At 47.1% G+C, this 24,039-nt stretch overlaps 1 protein-coding gene across 2 annotated transcripts in view; it reads right to left on the bottom strand.

Moving 5' to 3' along the window:
- Positions 1 to 24,039, bottom strand: part of LOC109904033 (signal-induced proliferation-associated 1-like protein 1) — an 88,574-nt gene that overhangs the window by 26,532 nt on the left and 38,003 nt on the right. For both annotated transcript variants that reach the window (XM_020501098.2, XM_031788201.1), the window contains exons 2-7: positions 7,104 to 8,665; positions 6,725 to 6,855; positions 5,491 to 5,679; positions 5,038 to 5,212; positions 1,152 to 1,255; positions 812 to 969 (exon numbers count right to left, since the gene is read on the bottom strand). In XM_020501098.2, the coding sequence (XP_020356687.1) occupies positions 812 to 969; positions 1,152 to 1,255; positions 5,038 to 5,212; positions 5,491 to 5,679; positions 6,725 to 6,855; positions 7,104 to 8,550 (2,204 nt within the window). In that variant the 5' untranslated portion in view covers positions 8,551 to 8,665. The remainder of the gene's footprint in view (positions 1 to 811; positions 970 to 1,151; positions 1,256 to 5,037; positions 5,213 to 5,490; positions 5,680 to 6,724; positions 6,856 to 7,103; positions 8,666 to 24,039) is intronic.

Consider the following 24,039-nt stretch of genomic DNA (forward strand, 5'->3'; position numbering starts at 1 on the left):
GCCTACAGTACCCTGCCTATAGTACCCTGCCTATAGTACCCTGCCTACAGTACCCTGCCTATAGTACCCTGCCTATAGTATCATTCCTACAGTACCCTGCCTACAATACCCTGCTTTTAGTACCCTGACTACAGTACCCTGCCTATAGTATCATTCCTACAGTACCCTGCCTACAATACCCTGATTTTAGTACCCCGCCTACACTACCCTGCCTTTAGTACCCTGCCTTTAGTACCCTGCCTACAGTACCCTGCCTATAGTACCCTGACTACAGTACCCTGCCTATAGTATCCTGCCTACAGTACCCTGCATGATACCCTGCCTACAGTACCCTGCCTATAGTATCCTGCCTACAGTACCCTGCATGATACCCTGCCTACAGTACCGTGCCTACAGTATCCTGCCTATAGTATCCTGCCTACAGTACCCTGCATGATACCCTGCCTATAGTACCCTGCCTATAGTATCATGACTACAGTACTATGCCTATAGTACCCTGCCTATAGTATCCTGCCTACAGTACCCTGCATGATACCCTGCCTATAGTACCCTGCCTATAGTATCCTGACTACAGTACTCTGCCTATAGTACCCTGCCTATAGTACCCTGGCTACAGAGAGAAATAAGGAGAGCCAGTAGTTACCCAAGCAAATTTATCTGGGTTGGTGACCATGCCTTCTAGTGGTTCTCGTTCCTCATTATGTTATCTACCTGTGTGAGTTCAAAACAACCACTGTTGTAGTACCAGGGGCTTTCCAGGTTCTTAGTGACCGCCAGGCCCTCTAGTGGTCTGAACACGGTTTACACTCACCTATAGCAGGTATTGTCAGAGCAGGGGCTGTGCACACGGACGATGATGAACACGTGTTGGAAGTGGGAGCGGATGGTCTTGGGGGTGAAGGGTAGCGCTCCCGGCTCCTGGAACACGATGGTGATGATGTCATTTCCAATGTGTCTCTTCCTCAGCAACTACAAGGACAAACATGGTATAACCATACAAGAATTACACTATCTCAATTAATATCCTATTCTTCAGCATGGCAGCAATAAACTTGATTAATAATTGAATCCATCTATGGCATATCATGTTATCTTAAAGCATGTCTCTTAGATATTCATGTATTATGTGATATCATAGAACCCTTCCGTACCTGTTGTTTGTTGTTGGGTGTGTAGGGCAGCAGGGTAGACACGTGGAACATGATCTCATAGTCCCTGTAGGCCGTGTACAGGGAGTGGCTGCCAGTGGAATCAGCTGGAGGAAGGGAGAGGAGCACCACAATATAAGGCCCCATTGTACTGCGACTGCAACCCAACTCTGTCCTCCAGCAACCTATCTGCTCAGTGCTTTATGTACCAGACTGTCTCCTGTTTCATAGCCCAAACAATAAGCCATGTTAGTGTAGCCTGACCAATGTCTGCCAACATAGTGTGATGGGAAAACAACAACGAGTAATTGTAGTAATACAGGTAGAGTACTATCGAGAATACTGTATTGTTGCTCAAAAATACTACATCTAAGAATGCAGCATTGTAAAGAGTATGCCACAACCAGTCTACTATAACCCTAAGAGCAGAGGTACCCATGCGCTTGCCTCTCATGACAGTAACTGATTTGGTTTTGGGTGCAAGATTACCCAGGCAGCCACCACAATTAAAATGTATGGACAAAAGAGGAATGTTCATATTCATTGAGCTCATGAATAGAGGAAGTGCCAGAAATAGCCTAATGTAATTAAGTGCATAATTGCGATGAGCTGCCATTTCCTGCTCTGCTCTCATTAGGAACATAAAGGGTGTAGTGGAGCGTGTGGGCCAGCCATTGTGTACCTGATTTAGTCCTCAATACACCAGAGAGATTTGAAAGAAAAACAGGCTACATTAAGTAAAAAGGGACTACACACATTAAAAAACTGCAAGAGACAGGAGAGGAAACCCTGTTTCCTGGATTACAGAGATGACCCCAAACCTATTGTTGATAACACACAAGGCAGATCAGAGCACCGCCTACAGCAAATATTCAGCAGACTCTACAGCTGTGAGACCTGGGGTGAGGAGGTCAGAGAGAGGGTCAGTAAGGCTCCCACACAGGAGCCTGTCATGTTACATCCTTGGTCAAATATAAAAGGCCAATCACACTTTTAAATGCACTGTCAGTGCTTTGCTTTCAATGGGAATCAATTGTGTGTGTGTGTGTGTCCCAGGGTTATTTAAACACCACTGTGTGTTTGTGTTTGTGTGTGTGTGTAGCAAGGCACAAGCCACGCCCACCTGAGAATACTCCTCTCTTTAGCTATCATTTGGCTGTGTTTGAGAAGTGGATAATCTATTTGTCAACTAACTGTCAATTCACCGATTGATTTCAAAATAAAAATTTACAATATTCATCCTATTACCACCTTTTCTCCTGGACTTTACTGTTAAGGAAAAGTGTGAAACGATGTCTGGTAAGGATGGGGGTATTGTCAGAAATTGAAGACAAAAAGGTTTTGACCCAGTTGATATGCCGATGGAGATTAAACGCACTGACACGGCAACCACATGACAAGAGAGAAGAGAAACTGGTCTACTTACAGTTAGTCTTCCCTTTGTGGGATAAAAAAAGGTTGATGTTTGATTAGATGATAACGTACACAAAGTTGACACGCAGAAAAGAAAGCCGACACAAAAAATCCACATATCTTATTCAATCACGCAATTTTGTATCTTTCCCCTATTGTCAAATAAATACGCATTGGTTAATTCTCAAGTGGGTGCTATTTTGACACAAAACATTTCTGCCTTGTAGTTAATATTCTAGATGACAATCATGAATAAGTAATGTTGCACATATTTGGGTAAAAGTCATGGTGATGTTGATAGGAGATTGTGGGGTATTTACAAATTCTCTTTGGGGTGGTACCTTAGAAATAGCTGTTTGGATAGAGCAACTTCATGCTAATTCATTTATTAATGCCCACATGTACAGTGCACTTGGAAAGTTGTATTTATTTATTTTACCAGGTAAGTTGACTGAGAACACATTCTCATTTACAGCAACAACCTGGGGAATAGTTACAGGGGAGAGGAGGGGGATGAATGAGCCAATTGTAAGCTTGGGATGATTAGGTGACCATTAGCCAGGACACCAGGGTTTACACCCCTACTATTATGATAAGTGCCATGGGATCTTTAATGACCTCAGAGAGTCAGGACACCTGTTTAACGTCCCATCCGAAAGACGGCACCCTACACAGGGCAGGGTCCCCAATCACTGCCCTGGGGCATTGGAATATTTTTAGACCAGAGGAAAGAGTGCCTCCTACTTGCCCTCTAACACAACTTCCAGCAGCATCTGGTCTCCCATCCAGGTACCAACCAGGACCAACCCTGCTTAGATTCAGAAGCAAGCCAGCAGTGGTATGCAGGGTGGTATGCTCTCATTAGGAACATAAAGTATTCAGTCCCCTTGACTTGTTCCATATTTTGTTATGTTACAGCCTTATTCTAAAATGGATTACATAAAACACTTTCCTCATCAACATTTTCCTCATCTGACTTCCTGTCAGAGCAAAAACAAAGCCATGAGGTGGAAGGAATTGTCTGTAGAGCTCCTAGACAGGATTGTGTCGAGGCACAGCTCTGGGGAAGGGTACCAAAAAATGTCTACATCATTTAAGATTGGAACCACCAAGACTCTTCTTAGAGCTGGCCGCCTGGCCAAACTGAGCAATCGGAGGAGAATGGCCTTGGTCAAGGAGGTGACCAAGAACCCGATGGCCATTCTGAAAGAGCTCCAGAGTTCCTCTGTGGAGAACCTTCCAAAAGGACAACCATCTCTGCAGCACTCCACCAATCAGGCCTTAATGGTAGAGTGGCCAGACGGAAGCCACTCATCAGTAAAGGCACATGACAGCCCGATTGGAGTTTGCCAAAAGGCACCTAAAGGACTCTCAGACCATGAGAAACAAGATTCTCTGGTCTGATGAAACCAATATTGAACTCTTTGGCCTGAATGTCAAGCGTCACATCTGGAGGAAACCTGGCACCACCCCTACAGTGAAGGATGGTGGTAGCATCATGCTGTGTGGATGTTTTTCAGCGGCAGGGACTGGGAGACTAGTCACGATCGAGGGAAAGATGAACGGAGTAAAGTACAGAAAGATCCTGGATGAAAACCTGCTCCAAAGCGCTCAGGACTTCTTGTTGGAAGGTTCACATTCCAACAGGACAGTCTCTGAATGTCCTTAAGTTGCCCAGCCAGAGCCACTTGAACCCGATCGAACGTCTCTGGAGAGACCTGAAAATAGCTGTGCAGCAACACTCCCCATCCAACCTGACAGAGCTTGAGAGGATCTGCAGAGAAGAATGGGAAAAACTCCCCAAATACAGGTGTGCCAAGCTTGTAGCTTCATACCCAAGAAGACTTGAGGCTGTAATCGTTCCCAAAGGTGCTTCAACAAAGTACTGAGTAAAGGGTCTGAATAGTTATGTAAATGTGATATTTCAGTTTTGAACTTTAAATGCTAAAATGTCTAAAAACCTGTTTTTGCTTTGTCATTATGGGGTATTGCGTGTAGATTGATGAGAATAAAAAAAAACGATTCAATCCATTTTAGAATAAGGCTGTAATGTAACAAAATGTGAAAAAAGTCAAGGGGTCTGAATACTTTCCGAATGCACCGTATATGCAAATGAGTTGTTATTTCCGAACTTTATTATTCTATCAATATAATAACAAAACATAAAAGGGCTATATATGGTTAATAAACACTTTTGGCATGTGTCATTTCAAATAAGAAAACATTTTATATCTAACCTTCAACTGAATACCTGAAGTTCCGCCATAATGTCTCGATTCCATAGATTTTCTCTCTCTCATTATACAATTTTGATAAGAAGGTCCATATTTGATGTATTTTAAAAAGTCTAAAATAGTTAAGCATCTTACTCTTATGTTGCTGTTACATTCATCACAACTGTATTTTTGACCTTTTGTCAATTTTGACTACCGTTGCTAGTGTGTGTGTGTGTGTGTGTGTGTGTGTGTGAGCGTACTCTTGGTGTCAAGCTGGGCGCGGTACTTGGTAAAGCCCTGGAGGCGGACTCTCTCCCCCAGCAGCTGTAGGAACTCCTCCAGGGCAGGGCCCGCTGTCTCATTGTTGTACATCTCCTCCTCACTGCTCTGCCCAGCCCTGCAGTACATCACCCCCACCTTCACCTGGAAACTCAGCTAGAGAGGAGGAGGGGGAGAGAGGGGGGGAGAGAGGGGGAGGAAGAGAGGGGGAGAGAGAGAAGAGAGAGTGACAGATTTCACGTAAAAAAAATGTTTGCAGTACAAAAACTATACGAGATCAGACAAGCCTACATTTATAGCATGATATAGTGCCAACATATAGTGCCAATCAAAATAGCTATGAAATATGATAACTGGCCCAATAACAGCATATAGCTGTAGCACGGCTGGTCTCTTCAGGGAGTGTTTTATGTAGTGTTTATGTATCCTCCTACCCCCTGCTCATCCAGTTTCATCAGCTGTTCTGTGACCTTGGGCGTGTTGAGGGCCAAGCGGAGGCAGGGCACATCCAGCTCTGGAAGCAGGTGCTCCAACACCTCCTTCAGGGGCAGCCCACGGGTAGTGCCATGCTTAGAGGACGAGGGCACCGCATCCTCCAGAATAGACCCCCGGAGTGTGATCAACTGGATGGAGGGATGAAAAGAAGGAGAGGAAGAGAAAGAGGTGTGAGAGGAGGAATGTGCCTCAGGAATCCCCAGTCCATGGAACTTTCACATCAAGATGGAACAAAGCGATAGCCAAAATGAACATGTCGGTTTTGCTTCCTAAACACCCTTACTTCTCCTGAGTAAGTTCAGAACTATTTATCTAAATGAATCTGACATAAAACAACAGAGAAGAACAAGGTTATGAATCAAACTTTTGGCCTGGGGGCAGATAGCTGAGGTTGGGGTTGTTCAGCAACGCATAATATGTACACAGAGTGTGCATTGTGTTCAGCAGAGGCCATGAACTCAATCACTTGCTATCATATACAGCTGGAACGGAGGGGAATTTTCTCTCCCACACTCCTAGGAGAGGTCCGTAACAAAAGGACAGTGTTCCCCAGGTTTGGGGCCCTGGGGTCCCGGGGTGTCTCACACAGAGCTGGATGGTCTATTCACCCACACCTGGCTACCTTCCAACCCAGGGAAAACCCCCAGACAACCATCTCTGGACACTCCAGGGCAGGTGCCTTAAATCTATAGCTGGGAATGTAACGGTGCTGTGTCGCAGTCCATAACTAAAATCACAACCTTCCAACTTAATGAAGCAAATGATTTTCCAGTGAAATGTGAAAGGAGAGTTCTCTATAGTGGTTTGAGGTTGTGTAGCATTGACAGGCCATGGAGACGTGAGGAGGATGAGAGCGTTTTCTATAGTTTCTTTACACAGTGCTGATCTGAGGGAACAGCTGATGCCCTCTGGGCGTCTTACATAATCAGCAGAGAGGGATGGAGAGCTGAGTTTCACCTCCAGCTAGTCTTACGGTGAAACTACCAGGAAGACAGACACAGGGGAGAGTTACTGATCTACAGAAAAACAAATCTACAGACAATCGTCGTGACTGGATTTGATAACAATTCCAGAAATCTCAATCTATCTAGCAGGATCATTAACTGCTAACGTTGTTATACGTTGCATGGTCCAGGGAGAGCAGTTGTAAAGGCCGGAGGCTAGCTGTCTGACCTCTGATGTTCTGAAGATGACCCGGTAGTTGTACTGCTGGCCGTGCTCTCTGTGCTCCTCTTGTTTCTCCCTGCGCAGACTCACAGCCACCGGACCCAGAGCCTCGTCCATTCCAAAGTAGTTCCAGTGTTCTGAGGGAGAGAGAGAGAAAATGGGAGAAAGAGAGCAAGAGAGAGCGAGAGAAAGGGAAGTAGACAGCTATGTATAAACATACACTTCATGCATTTGAATTTGGAAACTGTATTACACAGTGGGCTGTGTAGGACTATTTGTTTACGTTACACATTCTAGTGTTATAGTACTTCATGTACTGTATAATGTTTGTAACTGAATACGTTTGAGAGGGTACATAGTGTATGTTCAGCGGAGTCTATCTCACCTCTAAGGTAGAAGAACTTCCTGTAGTAGTAAGCTCCCAGGTCCACATGCTCTACGATGTAGTGTTTGCCTCTGTCACTAAGGGAACTGGGGCTGTCCTTGGGCCCCTCTAGCACTGCCACCCCAGCGTTAGTGCAGTGGGAGCTGAGGGACGACTCAAACTGACTGCCCTCGCTTCCCAGGGTCTCCGAGCCGCCACTCCCCTGTTTGGGGGCCCCGGCTCCTGCTGTGCGCCTTCCGTTGGTCCCAATCTCATTGCGGAAGCAGGGGCAGCTGAGGAGCATCTCGTTGCTCTGCTCGTCCCCGGTGCCCATGCTGGGGCTGTCCCTGGCCCCGGCACTGAGCTCCTCCTGGCTGCCAGCGGGGGAGCTGTAGGCCAGGCTCTGGGTGGAGGACACGGTGGAGGTGTTGGAGGCTGCAGCTGCAGCAGACGCCCCTGTGGTGGTGTTCTTCCTCTTCCCCGCTGCCATCTGCCTGCTCTGGATCACCTCATTCAGGTCAAACATCATGCTCTGCACGTCGTAGTGGGAGAAGCCCCTCTGGCACACCCATGGCTTGAGGGGGGTTACCCAGTCCTCTGACCGACCGTCCTCAGCATCAGAGCCGGCCCGTGGTGAGTCCGACTCCCCCCTCACGCTGCGTAGTTTACGGAATATAGACTCTCCCCCTGTCTCTGACTTGGAGCGTCTCTTTGGGGGCTTCTCTCTCTCCTTGACTCTGCTGGATGTCTGGCTCTCACTAGTCTCCTCATGTAGTTCTATGGAGGCCTGCTTGAGCCCAGCAGTCAGCAAGTCCTCTAGTCTGTCTGGTGCAGGGCTGCGCTGGTCAGGCTTGTCCCCCTGGTAGCCCTTCAGCATCTCAAAGAAGCTCTCCCCTGGCACCCCGTGCTGGTCTATAGAGGAGGTGCTGCCATACTCTCTGTGTAGTGGGGACCACTTGGCCCCTGAGGGGCCCAATTCCTCCCCACTGTCCCCGCCATCGTCCAGCTCACTGATGGTGATGTCACTGTTGCTGCGCTGGCGGATGCGGCGGATGTTTCTGTGGGAGAGGACTCTGTAGTCTGTGGGGGACAGGTAACGGCTGTCTGGGCTGTAGCTGGCCCCCTGGGTTTTACTCTTCAGTGTGTTGTGGATGCTGCGGAGCATGGATGCGTCCTGGGGGCTCATCAGGTGACCCAGTTTCAGGTGGCTCTGCCCACCTCCGACTAGGGCTGGGGACTCTGGCTCTGTGGTAGCCTGCCAGAGAGCACCCAGGTCCTTCCTCGGGGGCCACTCGGCAACCCGTGCCCGTACCCCCATTTTAGGCACCCCCGGGCCCCCTGGAGGGTGGGCGCTGTCTATGCGTGCCCCTCCGTTGGCCAGGCGGAGGTGGCGTGTGTAGAACTCGTCGATGGCTGGGATAGAGCCCCCCACGATGCGCTCCATGGGTGGGCGCTTCAGACTGGTCATGGTGCCAAGGCCAGAGCTGGTCACCAGGGCACTCAGCAGCAAGGCATGGCTAGGCTGGATGCTCAGTGTGTCTGCTACTCCACTGGGCTCTCATCTCACTCCAACTGGCTACAACCTGAAAATAGGTTTGGTATTAGAACATACTGTAAACTCAATAATTGCATACCCTCTCATTTGAAATTAACAACAACTTTCTCTAACCAGGCGAAGAGTGGAAACAGTTGGGGAATGTAAGCTGCTTAACTGGTGTTGAAAATGAAACCAATAGCTCTGGTCTGGAAAGGTAGACAATGACACAGTGGCTACCTGCCTGATAATTGGCTGTGTGCAGTGCCCTGTTACTGATGTGGCCTCTCTCATGCTCCTAGCTTTTATTGCAGACTAGCAGGCAGCACAGTGGAAAGTATTGGACTGTGTCTAATTAGTTAATCTCCCTTTGGGCCTTGAGTAAGCAAGCTAATGTTCTCCAACTTGAATCATCTGACTGACTGTGTGGGAGGAGGAAATGGCTGCAGAACAAATTTATTTCCCAAATCGAAAATCTTAATAAAAAGTTTTGCTTTTTTCTCTCGAGGCATTTGCTAAATTAGAAATGGCCTCTCTCTTTTCAGAATTCAGGGTTTTCCTGACGTGCTTTCTCCCGACATGTCCGGGGGGGTATTTATGATCGGCAGAGTCAGTCAGATAGATGCTTTTAGGAACTCCAGGACAGCCTTACAAACATGCAGACATTTCTATTCTTCAGGATTGAAAGGGATTTCTGGATTTCACAAACAGGCCTGCAGAGTCATATTTGGATGTGATTTTCGCCTCCCGGCAAATTGACACAGTAAAAAGTCACTGACATTTCAATTTCATATAATGGCTCTACTTTTCAAACCAATTTCAGCATAAACATCTGGGGAAAACATGAAAGCTCAGCCTAATCCAACCTGAGCAGAATTATGCCTTCAACCTAATCATTACATTCATGTCACAAACTCCCAAAGTAGACTATAAGGTAAATCAATAAACCAATAGAATGCACTATTAACTATTTATATATCAAGTGTTAAACAAAATGTGAGGTTTTGATCTATCAACAAATCTTGTCCAGAGTACATTATCTGATCGATATAGGCTAGTGTGTTCAGCTGGGAGGCAGGGCTCTGGTTCCCCTCTCTATGTCACTGACACTGGACTAGTGATTCCTATGAAGGCCCTTCACATGCTATGGATAGCAGGTTCACCAAATCAAAGTGCTGAGATACAGTTTACTGGATCAAACATCCTGAGCCCACATAGAAAAAAAGGCCCTTGGAAAGTCTACAGCAGAGAACTCTGATGTTTCTCCCTGGCAGATTGAGCCAATTTGGCAGCGAGACACTGGGAGAGATTACGGTTCCTCTCAGTCAGTCCTGCAGCACACACGCTGTGATCACATTAGCCACTGGCTGTCAATGCTGTGATGGGCTTGCATTTCTCCATGCCACATTCACACATCAGAGAAAACTGCTTCATACAGACACATACACTATTTCATACATGCAAAACAGTCCCACTTTCTGGGGAAATGGACATTGACATGTATGCGAATTGATTTACTTGATGAGACACCAGAAATATGAACACGTTCTCTAAGCATGTTAAGTTGAAAATGTGTCAGAAATGATTACAAGCTAAAAGAAAATCAAAAGCAGTATAAATAAATGCTTCTGCCACTAAGAATCTCCAAACACAATAAATGAATAAATAGATTTCTATCCACACAACCAGTCCATATTACCCAGGAGCAATCAGTGTTGCTACTGTAAGCCAGTGACCCCAGGGAGATGGGTTAAATTGTCACTCTGAAAGGAGTGCCATACGTACACTCTGCACCAATAGAAATATTGTGAATAAAATACAGTACATTAGGAACCAAAACAAATATAGGCTATATTCTATGGCAGGGATCAAGTCTATTTTTTTAATTCGTGGGAATACTTGGTGAACTGTTGATTTTAGTCTTTTTGTTGTTGTTGCTGAAACCTTTGGGGTTCCGGTTTTGGCCTGCGTGCCTGTCTGTTGCCGACCCGTGCACTAGAGTTCCTCCGGGGTGCCTAGTGCTCCAGGGCACCAGTCTGAGCCTCCTTCCTGATGTGCTTAATGATCTTATTGGATCTAGTATAAGTAGTGTAAATGTTTGCAGACAGATTGAGATAAATAATTCCCATTCTAAACAAACAAACTGGATATCACACTGTTTCATTGACTTTTAATCAGAACATGAATACTGCTCGGACTGATGTAGACTCGCTCTATTTCAGGCTCCATATCGAAATCTCAAAATGCACTGCGATTTGCTCCTGCACCAGACAGTCTACAAAAAGGATCAAAAATAGCATCTTAATTCATCTTAACATAATGTCATTATTGTTCATTATTCCGCATCAGTTTCACATTTGACTGTTAAGTAAGTCATATCATGAATGATGAAATCCAAGCTATAATAAATAGGGTAATGGAGACTGTGGTTGGTGGCGCTCACAGTGCATAAAGAGCAGAGGTTCCTTCCTCCTGGCTGGGCCGGGGCTGTGCAGCTGGCGCGCCACTATAATGGATGGACACTTAGCCACGGCATGGCTAAACCTTGTCCTGTTTGCACTCCGCATTTCAATCACTGCAGCGTTGGGCCCGCTGCCTGCCGGCTGCACAGAGCAGAGTCCACAGGGACAGATAAATAGAACCATAACACACACACACACACACAGCCACCGCAGCCGAAACACAGCCACAGGCCTTAATCTGGCTTCCAAAAGACATTTTGAGGGACCGGTGTGTGTGTAACATGCATAATGATATGCTCACGTTTCCTCACATAACCTCAATTTCAGACTTTAGCCAGGGGTGGGGAGAGCCTGAGAATGTGTGAGGAGAACTGAGGAGGGAAAAAACTGGGGGAAAGTGAATGAAGCTTCTGCTTCTGGCTCCCAACTCCCTATCGGTAGTGTATATTAGCATGTCAGTGGGACATGTCGAGGCACTGTAAGCCTGTTGACTAAGTGAGGTTAACTTCCTGTAATTGAGACTCTGACCTCCCAGCTGCTCCACTGGGCCTGGGGACAAATGAGTATTAGGCTGCACCACTCAGACAGAGAGAGAGAGACAGGGGTCATGTCATCACGGCTGCCACTGGGGAGACTAGGAGGGGTTGGGTTTGTTGTGCCAGCTAGGGTAATATAGCCTTATGAGTGATCTGCACAGCCAGGTGCTTTCAGTCTACTGTGTTATTAAGCAGATACACAGACCCAGTTACCAAGAACACAACATCAAAGCCACTGGCGAGAACACTTAGCACTTAGAATTTATTATTAGAATAATTTGAGATGAGAACCTTGCACTTTTCCAAGGTATTCTAAAAGCTCCTGCTAAAAGCATTTCCTTGTGAGGGTACATTCAGTAGTGTATATGTTACCCAGGCAACTCCCAGCCAGGGCTCACTGATGCCAGCTTACAATGGTGAGAGGCACACTCCTGTTGGTCGGCCTGAGCCCCATGGAGGCCAAGCTACGCCCCCATGAGAGAACCAACAACATGTCCGGGAATGCCTAGGAGACCTCTAGCTGTTTCCATGAACAGAGTGGCAGCAGATTCCCAGTGCCCTGCTTCAGTATTAACAAAGCCCCCAACAATGGAGCAGAATAGAGCAGAATCCCTGGCCTACAAGCTGTAATCACTTCAACTTTAGCTGCTTGGCCTTGTGAGACTCACTGAATGGGACTGCCTGGCCCACACCACAACTCTTAAAGAGGCATCACTCAGCCTCCCTACCTCTCCCTGTCTCCCTACTCCTCTCCCCCAACAGGCCCACTGGGCTGTGGTCAGCTGGCACAAAGTTCCCTCTGTCCTGTGGAAGACTGGGCCTCATCTCCAGTACAGAGAGGCCTTTGATAAGAGGCTGACCCTGATTGTGTAGGAGCCACTAAGAGGACCTAATGAATCACAGAGAGGAGAAGGGGGAGAGAGAGAGATGGGAAAGAGAGGTGGGGGAGAGAGAGAGATGGGAAAGAGAGGTGGGGGAGAGAGAGATATGGGAAAGGGGGGTGGGGGAGAGAGGGAGAGATGGTGTGTGCTAGAACAGTGTTTCCTATCCCTGGTCCTCCAGTACCTCCAAGTACAGTTTAGTTGTAGCCCTGGACAAACACACCTCATTCAACTCCCGAGCTCCTGGGGGGAGCCCAGGCTGTACCACAACCAGATGTGATTGGGCGGCGCACAATTGGTTGCGCACAATTGGCCCAGCTTCGTCCGGGTTAGGGGAGGGTTTGGCTGGGGTTGGCCATCATTGTAAAAAAAGAATTTGTTCTTAACTGACTTGCCTAGTTAAATAAAGGTTAAAAAAAGGTTTAAAAAAACGAATTGAGGACTTGATGATCAGTTGACAAGTTGAAATCAGGTGTGTTTGTCCAGGGTTACAATAACAATGTGTACTGTTGGGGGGCCAGAGTTGGTAAGCACTGTCCTAGAGGCATTAGAAAGGGATGAGAAGATGATAAATAATCAGAGAGATAAGCAAAGGAAGGTAAAATGGGACAATCCAAAAAAGGCCATGTCGTGTGTGAGTCAAACATTGGGACATGATGAAGTGTGTCTAATCAAGTGAGTCAAGCTCTAATCCCTGACTAACATGACATGCACCTGACACAGCAGATGACTTCTGTCTGACAGATGAGCTGCCAGAGAATGATACGCAACCAACATCACTGGCTAGCCTCGTATTCAAAAGGACTAAAACAGAAAACAAACCCACAGCTCAACCACAAACTCCTCCACAGCGAGCCAGGACCAAGAGGTCATGCACCAACTGAGCAGAGAGAATTATAGCTTTGAAAGAAAAACACTCCCCAGCAATACACTCTCTCCCACACTCCTTCCCTTCCGAGAATGGTAGGAGGAGTACAGGGAAAACGAGAGGTGAGGTATAGGTCTGAGTCAGCCACCACTGTGATGAGAGACCCATTGCTGCAGCCCACGAACAGAGCAGAGGCACGGGAAAAGACAAGGCAGTAGAGGCCCATATACACCCTCATCTTCACTCACTCTCTGCCTACTGCCTCTGTGCAGCTGGCGGCAGACTAACGCTGTCTCAACAGAATTTGTCAATGCATTGGCACGTGAAATTGTTGTGGGAAATGCATTAGATTAGCAAAAAGTAATCAACGTGAACTGTTGTTTTGAGGGTGTCAACCGCAGGATTATGTCATCGTGGTAATTCATTTTCAACATAGACCAACCTGTTGAATTGGTACTCTGGAAACAACGTCAGATCTTCAACGTTATATCCACTATCAGAGAAAAAAACAGGCTGGGCAGCACCTCCTACTGTACTGCAGGGTTTCTCAAACTCGCCCCCCACCCCCTTAGTTAAAGTACATTAAAAGTTTGATATGATTTAGTCCTATTCTTTAACGTTGATGTTTGGTTGAGATGGAGACGTGAATCCAACATGTCAATTATTCATTTGTAAACAAACTGGATATTGAATTATGTTTGGTTTTCAACGCAGCCAAATTTCACCATTTGAAGGAAATGTACACTACATGAGCAACAGTATGTGGACACCTGCTCGTCGAACATCTCTTACTGAAAGGCTTGGCTCGCAACCTGCATTCCAATTCATCCCAAAGGTTTTCGATGGGGTTGAGGTCAGGGCTCTGTACAGGCCAGTCAAGTTCCACACCGATCTTGACAAACCATTTCTGCATGGACTTCGCTGTGTGCACAGGGGCATTGTCATGCTGAAACAGGAAATGGCCTTCCCCAAACTGTTGGCACAAAGTTAGAAGCACAGAATCATCTAGAACAGGGGTGGGCAACTCCAGTCCTTAGGGGCATGATTGGTGTCACACTTTTTCTCCATCCCTAGCAAACACAGCTGATTAATCAAATTTCATTCTAGATTGAAGATCATGATTAGGTGATTATTGGAGAGTTGTGTTAGCTGGGGCTGGGGCAAAACTGTGACACCAATCAGGCCCCCAAGGACTGAAATTGCCCACCCCTGATCTAGGATGTCATTGTATGCTGTCATTGTATTCCCTTCACTGGAACTAAGGGGCCTAGCCCGAACCATGAAAAACAGCCCCAGACCATTATTCCTCATCCACCAAACTTTACAGTTGGCATTATGTATTGGGGCAGGTAGCGTTCTCCTGACATCCGCCCAATTCGTCCGTCGGACTGCCAGATGGTGAAGCATGATTCATCACGCCAGAGAACACGGCAAACATGGCGGCAAGCTTTACACCACTCCAGCCAAAGCTTGGCATTGCGCTTGGTGATCTTAGGCTTGTGTGCGACTGCTCGGCCATGGAAACCCATTTCATGAAACTCCCGACAAACAGTTATTGTGCTGGCGTTGCTTCCAGAGGCAGTTTGGCACTCGGTAGTGAGTGTTGCAATCGAGGACAGACGGTTTTAACGCGCTAGGCGCTTCAGCACTCAGCAGTCCCGCTCGTAGTTGTTTCCACTTCACAACAACAGAACTTACAGTTGACTGGGGCAGCTCTAGCAGGGCAGAAATTTGATAGACTTTGATGAAAGTGGCATCCTATGATGGTGCCATGTTGAAAAGACACTGAGCTCTACAGTAAGGCCATTCTACTGCCAATGTTTGTCTATGGAGATTGCATGGCGGTGTCCTCAATTTTATACATGGGTTAGCCTACATCTCCTTCAAATGTTAATATTTGGTTGCATTGACAACCAAACACGATTCAATATCAGTTTTGCAATACAGTAAATAGCCTATTTACTTGTCGACAGGTTAACTAATGATATGTTGGATTCAAGGCTCCAACTAAACCAAAAATAAAAGTCAATGAATATGATCAAGCCAGTGGGTCAGATGAAACTATCCAAGCATTAGATACTTGCCCTTTAAATGTTCATATTTGGTTGCGTTGTCAACCAAATATAATTCAATATTACTTATGTAATACAGTAGATAGTCTAAAGTTAAGGCCATATTACAAACTAATGTAACAGTATTTATTCAACCTTAAAATTAGTAACTCATCAATTGCCACAGTGAGTTTATTGTAACTATAAATGTCTTCCTATATCATCAGAGAAAGTGTGCATGTTCAAGATAGCATGCAAAGTTTGCAGGTCTGTGGAGATCTTCACAATTGCGATAATAATCTGCTCAGAATCTTGAACAGCATTGATCACTTGCACTATGTACTTTTAATTTAACGTGAACTGCAATCCAGGTCATTTAGTTGTGCCATTAGATGAAGCACAGTCATAACACATGAAATTGTTGTATACATACAAGATAGCTGACATTGCATTTCCTTTTGAACTTTGTTGTGGTTTTAAAATGGTTGAAAGCGCAGTGACAACACATTTAGATGACAGCTAAATCAGACGGTGTTTTTCTATTGGAATTTGGTTGTGCTTTTAAAATGGTTGGAAGCAACAAACTTCTGGCTGTCTTTATGATTGGGTGAATAAAGGTTGACATCTCCTTGATCAATGTCTCAACCGTTATTACGCACATTTCCACATAGAAATGACGTGGTTGCAGAGTGGGTGAGAATCTGACACCTGAGAGAAACACACATGCCTACCGTCGGGAAGCAAACGATACCCACCCACACCAAACCGCAGGCGGACGGGCTGGAATTACGCCAATTTCGTCAATGGAGGAAGTGATGAGTGTGTGAGCAAGAGAGGAGAGATAAAAGCAAGCCAGACAGAGTTAGAGACAGAGAGTTGATAGTACAAGGTCGAGACTGTCTGACAACAGACAGTTACAAAGAAAACCACACAAAATACCCAAAGAAGCCCAAATCCACTTTGATTTCACAATCAGTGTCAATGACATCAGCTTTGATCATGGGAATAATTTCCTCACATGGATTAGCACACCACAATAAACAGTAATTGGAGCGATGACATGCTCTACTGACCACACAGACATACAAAAGGCTTGGCATGTGAACACTTCAAAGCAGCACTACTAGCTACAGCACAGCTCACCACCACCACCAGGGCCTTCAGAGGATGCCCACCACAGTTCAATGAGCATAGCTAACCACTGACAAAGTGTGATTAACTGAACCCTACGCAACAGGACAGATCTGGAGGCCAGCCAAACGAAGACACTGTCGATATCTCTGCTAGGGCCCTCTCGCTCTCTCCTCCTCCTATCCTTGGATCTTCGCTCAACCACATTCAATTGTTTTGTGTTGTGGGTAGTAATGAGATAATGGGTGGGTGGCACCACTGTCCAAATTACATTTAAGCTCGTGGTATTTGTTTCAACCAAAAGTGGTGTATTTAGAGGTTTGCTGGAGGTTTGGCATGAAGTTGTGTTATTTTGTGGAGGGCCATATTGAACTGCCTAAATGAATAACTGAACTGGTTTTGGCTTATGTGGTCTCACTGTCCAGACTAAAAAACACTGCAAGCAAAACAGCTCTAAGATCCAATGTCTGACAAAGCCTATGTCTCACGGGGGGATTCTCTCTATGTATAAAAAGTAATTATTCATGGTCTGCTTAATCATTCTATAGATTAATATGATTTATTCACAAGCTGTCTATGTGGTTGAGTGGGTGGAGACGAGACGGTAAAACTGGTCCTATTTAATAGAGGAGCATGAGCTTTATCCGTTTTACAAAGAGGCTCAGACTTCTGAGGTCGGCAACTTTCCCCAGCCTGCTCTGTAGTATAAAGAGCAGTGAAGAGGAAGCAGAGAGAGCATTGGTGCCTGAAGAGGAATGTGAAGCATTCTAATGAGGTGCCTGGCTGCCTCTGTTACTGGCTATAGAGAGCTGCATCAGTCAGTCAGTCAGTCTGAGCCTGCTGTAGGCTGTACTTTCCCTCTCCCTGCCCTCAATGCTGGCAGCCTCTGAACTTACCTCTCCTCTCTCCCCAACCAGAAGGGTTTTCACTCCATTTGAGAGACAAGAAGCAAGGCAAGACAGGGCCACAGGGGTAATATGCTGCAAGTCACTTCTTCGTACACACACCACAGTAGTACAAAAGGTGAATGGGTTTTATTGACGAAAGGGCTCAGCAGTCTGGGTCGAATCTATCCTCAGTAAAGATTTTCTGATATTGGATATGATATTTCAAATGACCCAATCTGAGTTCTCAAAGAGACTAAATGAATCAGGAAAGTAGGTCTACACAGGTGCATCTGTCTGCAAAGTAGATTTTTGCTCCTACATCTGAAAACCCACACTAAGAACAGGTATGGGGTGGGGTGGTAGTGGTGGTGGTGGTGGTGGTGGTGGTAGTGATGGTGCTGGTAGTGATGGAGGGGGGGGGGTGATGGTGGTAGTGATGGTGGGGGTGGTGGTAGTGATGGTGGTGGTGGTGATGGTAGTGGTAGTGATGGTGGTGGTAGTGAAGGCAGCAACTCACTGCCTTCCTGAAGACAAACAATGTATACGAAATGCTTCAGTCTGGTTTTAGACCCCATCATAGCACTGAGACGGCACTTGTGAAGGTGGTAAATGACATTTTAATGGCATCGGACCGAGGCTCTGCATCTGTCCTCGTGCTCCTAGACCTTAGTGCTGCTTTTGATACCATCGATCACCACATTCTTTTGGAGAGATTGGAAACCCAAATTGGTCTACACGGACATGTTCTGGCCTGGTTTAGATCTTATCTGTCGGAAAGATATCAGTTTGTCTCTGTGAATGGTTTGTCCTCTGACAAATCAACTGTAAATTTCGGTGTTCCTCAAGGTTCCGTTTTAGGACCACTATTGTTTTCACTATATATTTTACCTCTTGGGGATGTTATTCGAAAACATAATGTAAACTTTCACTGCTATGCGGATGACACACAGCTGTACATTTCAATGAAACATGGTGAAGCCCCAAAATTGCCCTCGCTAGAAGCATGTGTTTCAGACATAAGGAAGTGGATGGCTGCAAACTTTCTACTATTAAACTCGGACAAAACAGAGATGCTTGTTCTAGGTCCCAAGAAACAAAGAGATCTTCTGTTGAATCTGACAATTAATCTTAATGGTTGTACAGTCGTCTCAAATAAAACTGTGAAGGACCTCGGCGTTACTCTGGACCCTGATCTCTCTTTTGAAGAACATATCAAGACCATTTCGAGGACAGCTTTTTTTCATCTACGTAACATTGCAAAAATCAGAAACTTTCTGTCCAAAAATGATGCAGAAAAATTAATCCATGCTTTTGTCACTTCTAGGTTAGACTACTGCAATGCTCTATTTTCCGGCTACCCGGATAAAGCACTAAATAAACTTCAGTTAGTGCTAAATACGGCTGCTAGAATCCTGACTAGAACCAAAAAATTTGATCATATTACTCCAGTGCTAGCCTCTCTACACTGGCTTCCTGTCAAAGCAAGGGCTGATTTCAAGGTTTTACTGCTAACCTACAAAGCATTACATGGGCTTGCTCCTACCTATCTCTCTGATTTGGTCCTGCCGTACATACCTACACGTACGCTACGGTCACAAGACGCAGGCCTCCTAATTGTCCCTAGGATTTCTAAGCAAACAGCTGGAGGCAGGGCTTTCTCCTATAGAGCTCCATTTTTATGGAACGGTCTGCCCGTCCCTGGAGGGGGTGCGTCACCTGAGTGGGTTGATTCACTGTTGTGGTCATCCTGTCTGGGTTGGTGCCCCCCCCTTGGGTTGTGCCGTGGCAGAGATCTTTGTGGGCTATACTCAGCCTTGTCTCAGGATGGTAAGTTGGTGGTTGAAGATATCCCTCTAGTGGTGTGGGGGCTGTGCTTTGGCAAAGTGGGTGGGGTTATATCCTTCCTGTTTGGCCCTGTCCGGGGGTGTCCTCGGATGGGGCCACAGTGTCTCCTGACCCCTCCTGTCTCAGCCTCCAGTATTTATGCTGCAGTAGTTTATGTGTCGGGGGGCTGGGGTCAGTTTGTTATATCTGGAGTACTTCTCCTGTCCTATTCGGTGTCCTGTGTGAATCTAAGTGTGCGTTCTCTAATTCTCTCCTTCTCTCTTTCTTTCTCTCTCTCGGAGGACCTGAGCCCTAGGACCATGCCCCAGGACTACCTGACATGATGACTCCTTGCTGTCCCCAGTCCACCTGGCCATGCTGCTGCTCCAGTTTCAACTTCCACCTGACTGTGCTGCTGCTCCAGTTTCAACTGTTCTGCCTTATTATTATTCGACCATGCTGGTCATTTATGAACATTTGAACATCTTGGCCATGTTCTGTTATAATCTCCACCCGGCACAGCCAGAAGAGGACTGGCCACCCCACATAGCCTGGTTCCTCTCTAGGTTTCTTCCTAGGTATTGGCCTTTCTAGGGAGTTTTTCCTAGCCACCGTGCTTCTACACCTGCATTGCTTGCTGTTTGGGGTTTTAGGCTGGGTTTCTGTACAGCACTTTGAGATATCAGCTGATGTACGAAGGGCTATATAAATAAATTTGATTTGATTTGATTTGATTTAGTGATGGTGGTGGTAGTGGTAGTGATGGTGGTAGTGGTGGTGGTAGTGATGGTGGTGGTAGTGATGGTGGTGGTAGTGGTAGTGATGGTGGTGGTAGTGGTAGTGGTGGAGGTAGTGGTGGTGATGGTGGTGGTAGTGATGGAGGTAGTGGTAGTGATGGAGGTAGTGGTGGTGATGGTGGTGGTAGTGATGGTAGTGATGGTGGTGGTAGTGGTGGTGGTGGTGGTGGTAGTGATGGTGGTGGTAGTGTTGGTGGTAGTGGTGGTGGTGGTAGTGATGGTGGTGGTAGTGATGGTGGTGGTAGTGGTAGTGATGGAGGTAGTGGTGGTGATGGTGGTGGTAGTGATGGAGGTAGTGGTGGTGATGGTGGTGGTAGTGATGGAGGTAGTGGTGGTGATGGTGGTGGTGGTAGTGATGGTGGTGGTAGTGATGGTGGTGATAGTGGTGGTGGTGGTAGTGATGGTGGTGGTAGTGATGGTGGTGGTAGTGGTAGTGATGGAGGTAGTGGTGGTGATGGTGGTGGTAGTGATGGTGGTGGTAGTGGTAGTGATGGTAGTGGTGGTGGTAGTGATGGTGGTGGTAGTGATGGTGGTGGTAGTGGTGGTGGTAGTGATGGTGGTGGTAGTGATGGTGGTGGTAGTGATGGTGGTGGTAGTGGTGGTGGTAGTGATGGTGGTGGTAGTGGTGGTGGTAGTGATGGTAGTGGTGGTGGTGGTAGTGATGGTGGTGGTGGTAGTGGTGGTGGTGGTGGTAGTGATGGTAGTGATGGTGGTGGTGGTGGTAGTGGTGGTAGTGATGGTGGTGGTGGTGGTAGTGATGGTGGTAGTGATGGTGGTGGTAGTGGTGGTGGTAGTGATGGTGGTGGTAGTGTTGGTGGTAGTGGTGGTGGTGGTAGTGATGGTGGTGGTAGTGATGGTGGTGGTAGTGGTAGTGATGGAGGTAGTGGTGGTGATGGTGGTGGTAGTGATGGAGGTAGTGGTGGTGATGGTGGTGGTAGTGATGGTGGTGGTAGTGATGGTGGTGGTAGTGTTGGTGGTGATAGTGGTGGTGGTGGTAGTGATGGTGGTAGTGGTAGTGATGGTGGTGGTAGTGTTGGTGGTAGTGGTGGTAGTGATGGTGGTGGTAGTGATGGTGGTGGTAGTGGTAGTGATGGAGGTAGTGGTGGTGATGGTGGTGGTAGTGATGGTGGTGGTAGTGGTAGTGATGGTAGTGGTGGTGGTAGTGGTGGTGGTAGTGATGGTGGTGGTAGTGATGGTGGTGGTAGTGGTGGTGGTAGTGATGGTGGTGGTAGTGATGGTGGTGGTAGTGATGGTGGTGGTAGTGGTGGTGGTAGTGATGGTGGTGGTAGTGGTGGTGGTAGTGATGGTGGTGGTGGTGGTAGTGATGGTGGTGGTAGTGATGGTAGTGATGGTGGTGGTGGTGGTAGTGGTGGTAGTGATGGTGGTAGTGATGGTGGGGGTGGTGGTAGTGATGGTGGTGGTGGTGATGGTAGTGGTAGTGATGGTGGTGGTAGTGATGGTGGTGGTAGTGGTGGTGGTAGTGATGGTGGTGGTAGTGATGGTGGTGGTAGTGGTAGTGATGGAGGTAGTGGTGGTGATGGTGGTGGTAGTGATGGTAGTGATGGTGGTGGTAGTGGTGGTGGTGGTGGTAGTGATGGTGGTGGTAGTGTTGGTGGTAGTGGTGGTGGTGGTAGTGATGGTGGTGGTAGTGATGGTGGTGGTAGTGGTAGTGATGGAGGTAGTGGTGGTGATGGTGGTGGTAGTGATGGAGGTGGTGGTGGTGGTGGTGGTGGTAGTGATGGAGGTGGTGGTGGTGATGGTGGTGGTAGTGATGGTGGTGGTAGTGATGGTGGTGGTAGTGATGGTGGTGATAGTGGTGGTGGTGGTAGTGATGGTGGTGGTAGTGTTGGTGGTAGTGGTAGTGATGGTGGTGGTAGTGTTGGTGGTAGTGGTGGTAGTGATGGTGGTGGTAGTGATGGTGGTGGTAGTGGTAGTGATGGAGGTAGTGGTGGTGATGGTGGTGGTAGTGATGGTGGTGGTAGTGGTAGTGATGGTAGTGGTGGTGGTAGTGATGGTGGTGGTAGTGGTGGTGGTAGAGATGGTGGTGGTAGTGATGGTGGTGGTAGTGGTGGTGGTAGTGATGGTGGTGGTAGTGATGGTGGTGGTAGTTATGGTGGTGGTAGTGGTAGTGATGGTGGTGGTGGTGGTAGTGATGGTAGTGGTGGTGGTGGTAGTGATGGTGGTGGTGGTAGTGGTGGTGGTAGTGATGGTAGTGATGGTGGTGGTAGTGGTGGTAGTGATGGTGGTAGTGATGGTGGTGGTAGTGGTGGTGGTAGTGATGGTGGTAGTGATGGTGGTGGTAGTGGTGGTGGTAGTGATGGTGGTGGTAGTGTTGGTGGTGGTAGTGATGGTGGTGGTAGTGATGGTGGTGGTAGTGGTAGTGATAGAGGTAGTGGTGATGATGGTGGTGGTAGTGATGGAGGTAGTGGTGGTGATGGTGGTGGTAGTGATGGTGGTGGTAGTGATGGTGGTGGTAGTGATGGTGGTGATAGTGGTGGTGGTGGTAGTGATGGTGGTGGTAGTGTTGGTGGTAGTGATGGTGGTGGTAGTGTTGGTGGTAGTGGTGGTAGTGATGGTGGTGGTAGTGATGGTGGTGGTAGTGGTAGTGATGGAGGTAGTGGTGGTGATGGTGGTGGTAGTGATGGTGGTGGTAGTGGTAGTGATGGTAGTGGTGGTGGTAGTGATGGTGGTGGTAGTGGTGGTGGTAGTGATGGTGGTGGTAGTGATGGTGGTGGTAGTGGTGGTGGTAGTGATGGTGGTGGTAGTGATGGTGGTGGTGGTAGTGATGGTGGTGGTAGTGGTGGTGGTAGTGATGGTAGTGGTGGTGGTGGTAGTGATGGTGGTGGTGGTAGTGGTGGTGGTGGTGGTAGTGATGGTGGTGGTAGTGATGGTAGTGATGGTGGTGGTGGTGGTAGTGGTGGTAGTGATGGTGGTAGTGATGGTGGTGGTAGTGGTAGTGATGGTGGTAGTGATGGTGGTAGTGATGGTGGTGGTAGTGGTGGTGGTAGTGATGGTGGTGGTAGTGATGGTAGTGGTAGTGATGGTGGTGGTAGTGGTGGTGATGGTGGGGGTGCAGGAGATTCAAAAGACATCTGGAGGTATTAACTGTGACAACCACATCTCAGTCGTGCTCTAGAGGGAGAACACTGACAGCCATTTTCCATCAAAATTCTCTGCCAACGTCTTACCCTTCCCAGCACCTTAGCTTCCCCTCTGAATTAAACACAGACAAGAGATTCATGACATGTCGCCTTGAGAGATGTCTTTGAAATTCAGATCGTTGATGCCAGTGGCACTGCCATGGTTTACTGCAGTCAATTTGTGAGGAGTGATGGGGGGCTTTCTCCACTGTTGTTTTATGCTTATTGGTGTGATTGACTCCCCTTCTACTACCTCTTCTCTACAACTTTCTCACACTCAGTGTCTTTCTCTCACCCAATGTTCGTTTAGAATAGAGGATGTGCATGCAGACTTCACATCAACTCCCTATCCAACCACCCACCTTGCACTCTGAATAGAAACGACTGTGAAACTATGTGCTGCTTTTTCCTCTAGGCCACAATACACAATGCAATCAATGTTAGGAGCCCTTGACCAAAGTTTGCCTTGCAGGGAGGATTTCGCAACCGGGCCATTCATTTGTTTTGCTAGCTTGAGCAGTTCCCAGAAGCATATGCGGTATAAAAATTAAGCAGAGCAGGATGAGCTAAAAGGGAGTGAATGTCACCTTCCTCAATGCAGTCCACAAAGGTAAATAATCCCTTCAAATAATCGGAGGTAAAACTGGACCCATTTGTGATCAAACAAATACCCTCATCTTAACGGATTTGGGGGCGGTGGGTGGATAATGCTATAGCGACACAAACAGGGAGAGATGAGCCTGAAATAGAAGTGATAGATAGCATAGCAGTATAATTAACCCAGGGATGGGGCGGTTGAATTCGTTGAGTGTCTGCATCATATAATTCATCCTCTCCAGATGCAAA

This window comes from Oncorhynchus kisutch, linkage group LG14, assembly GCF_002021735.2.
Source record: "Oncorhynchus kisutch isolate 150728-3 linkage group LG14, Okis_V2, whole genome shotgun sequence".
Classification (NCBI taxonomy): domain Eukaryota; kingdom Metazoa; phylum Chordata; class Actinopteri; order Salmoniformes; family Salmonidae; genus Oncorhynchus; species Oncorhynchus kisutch.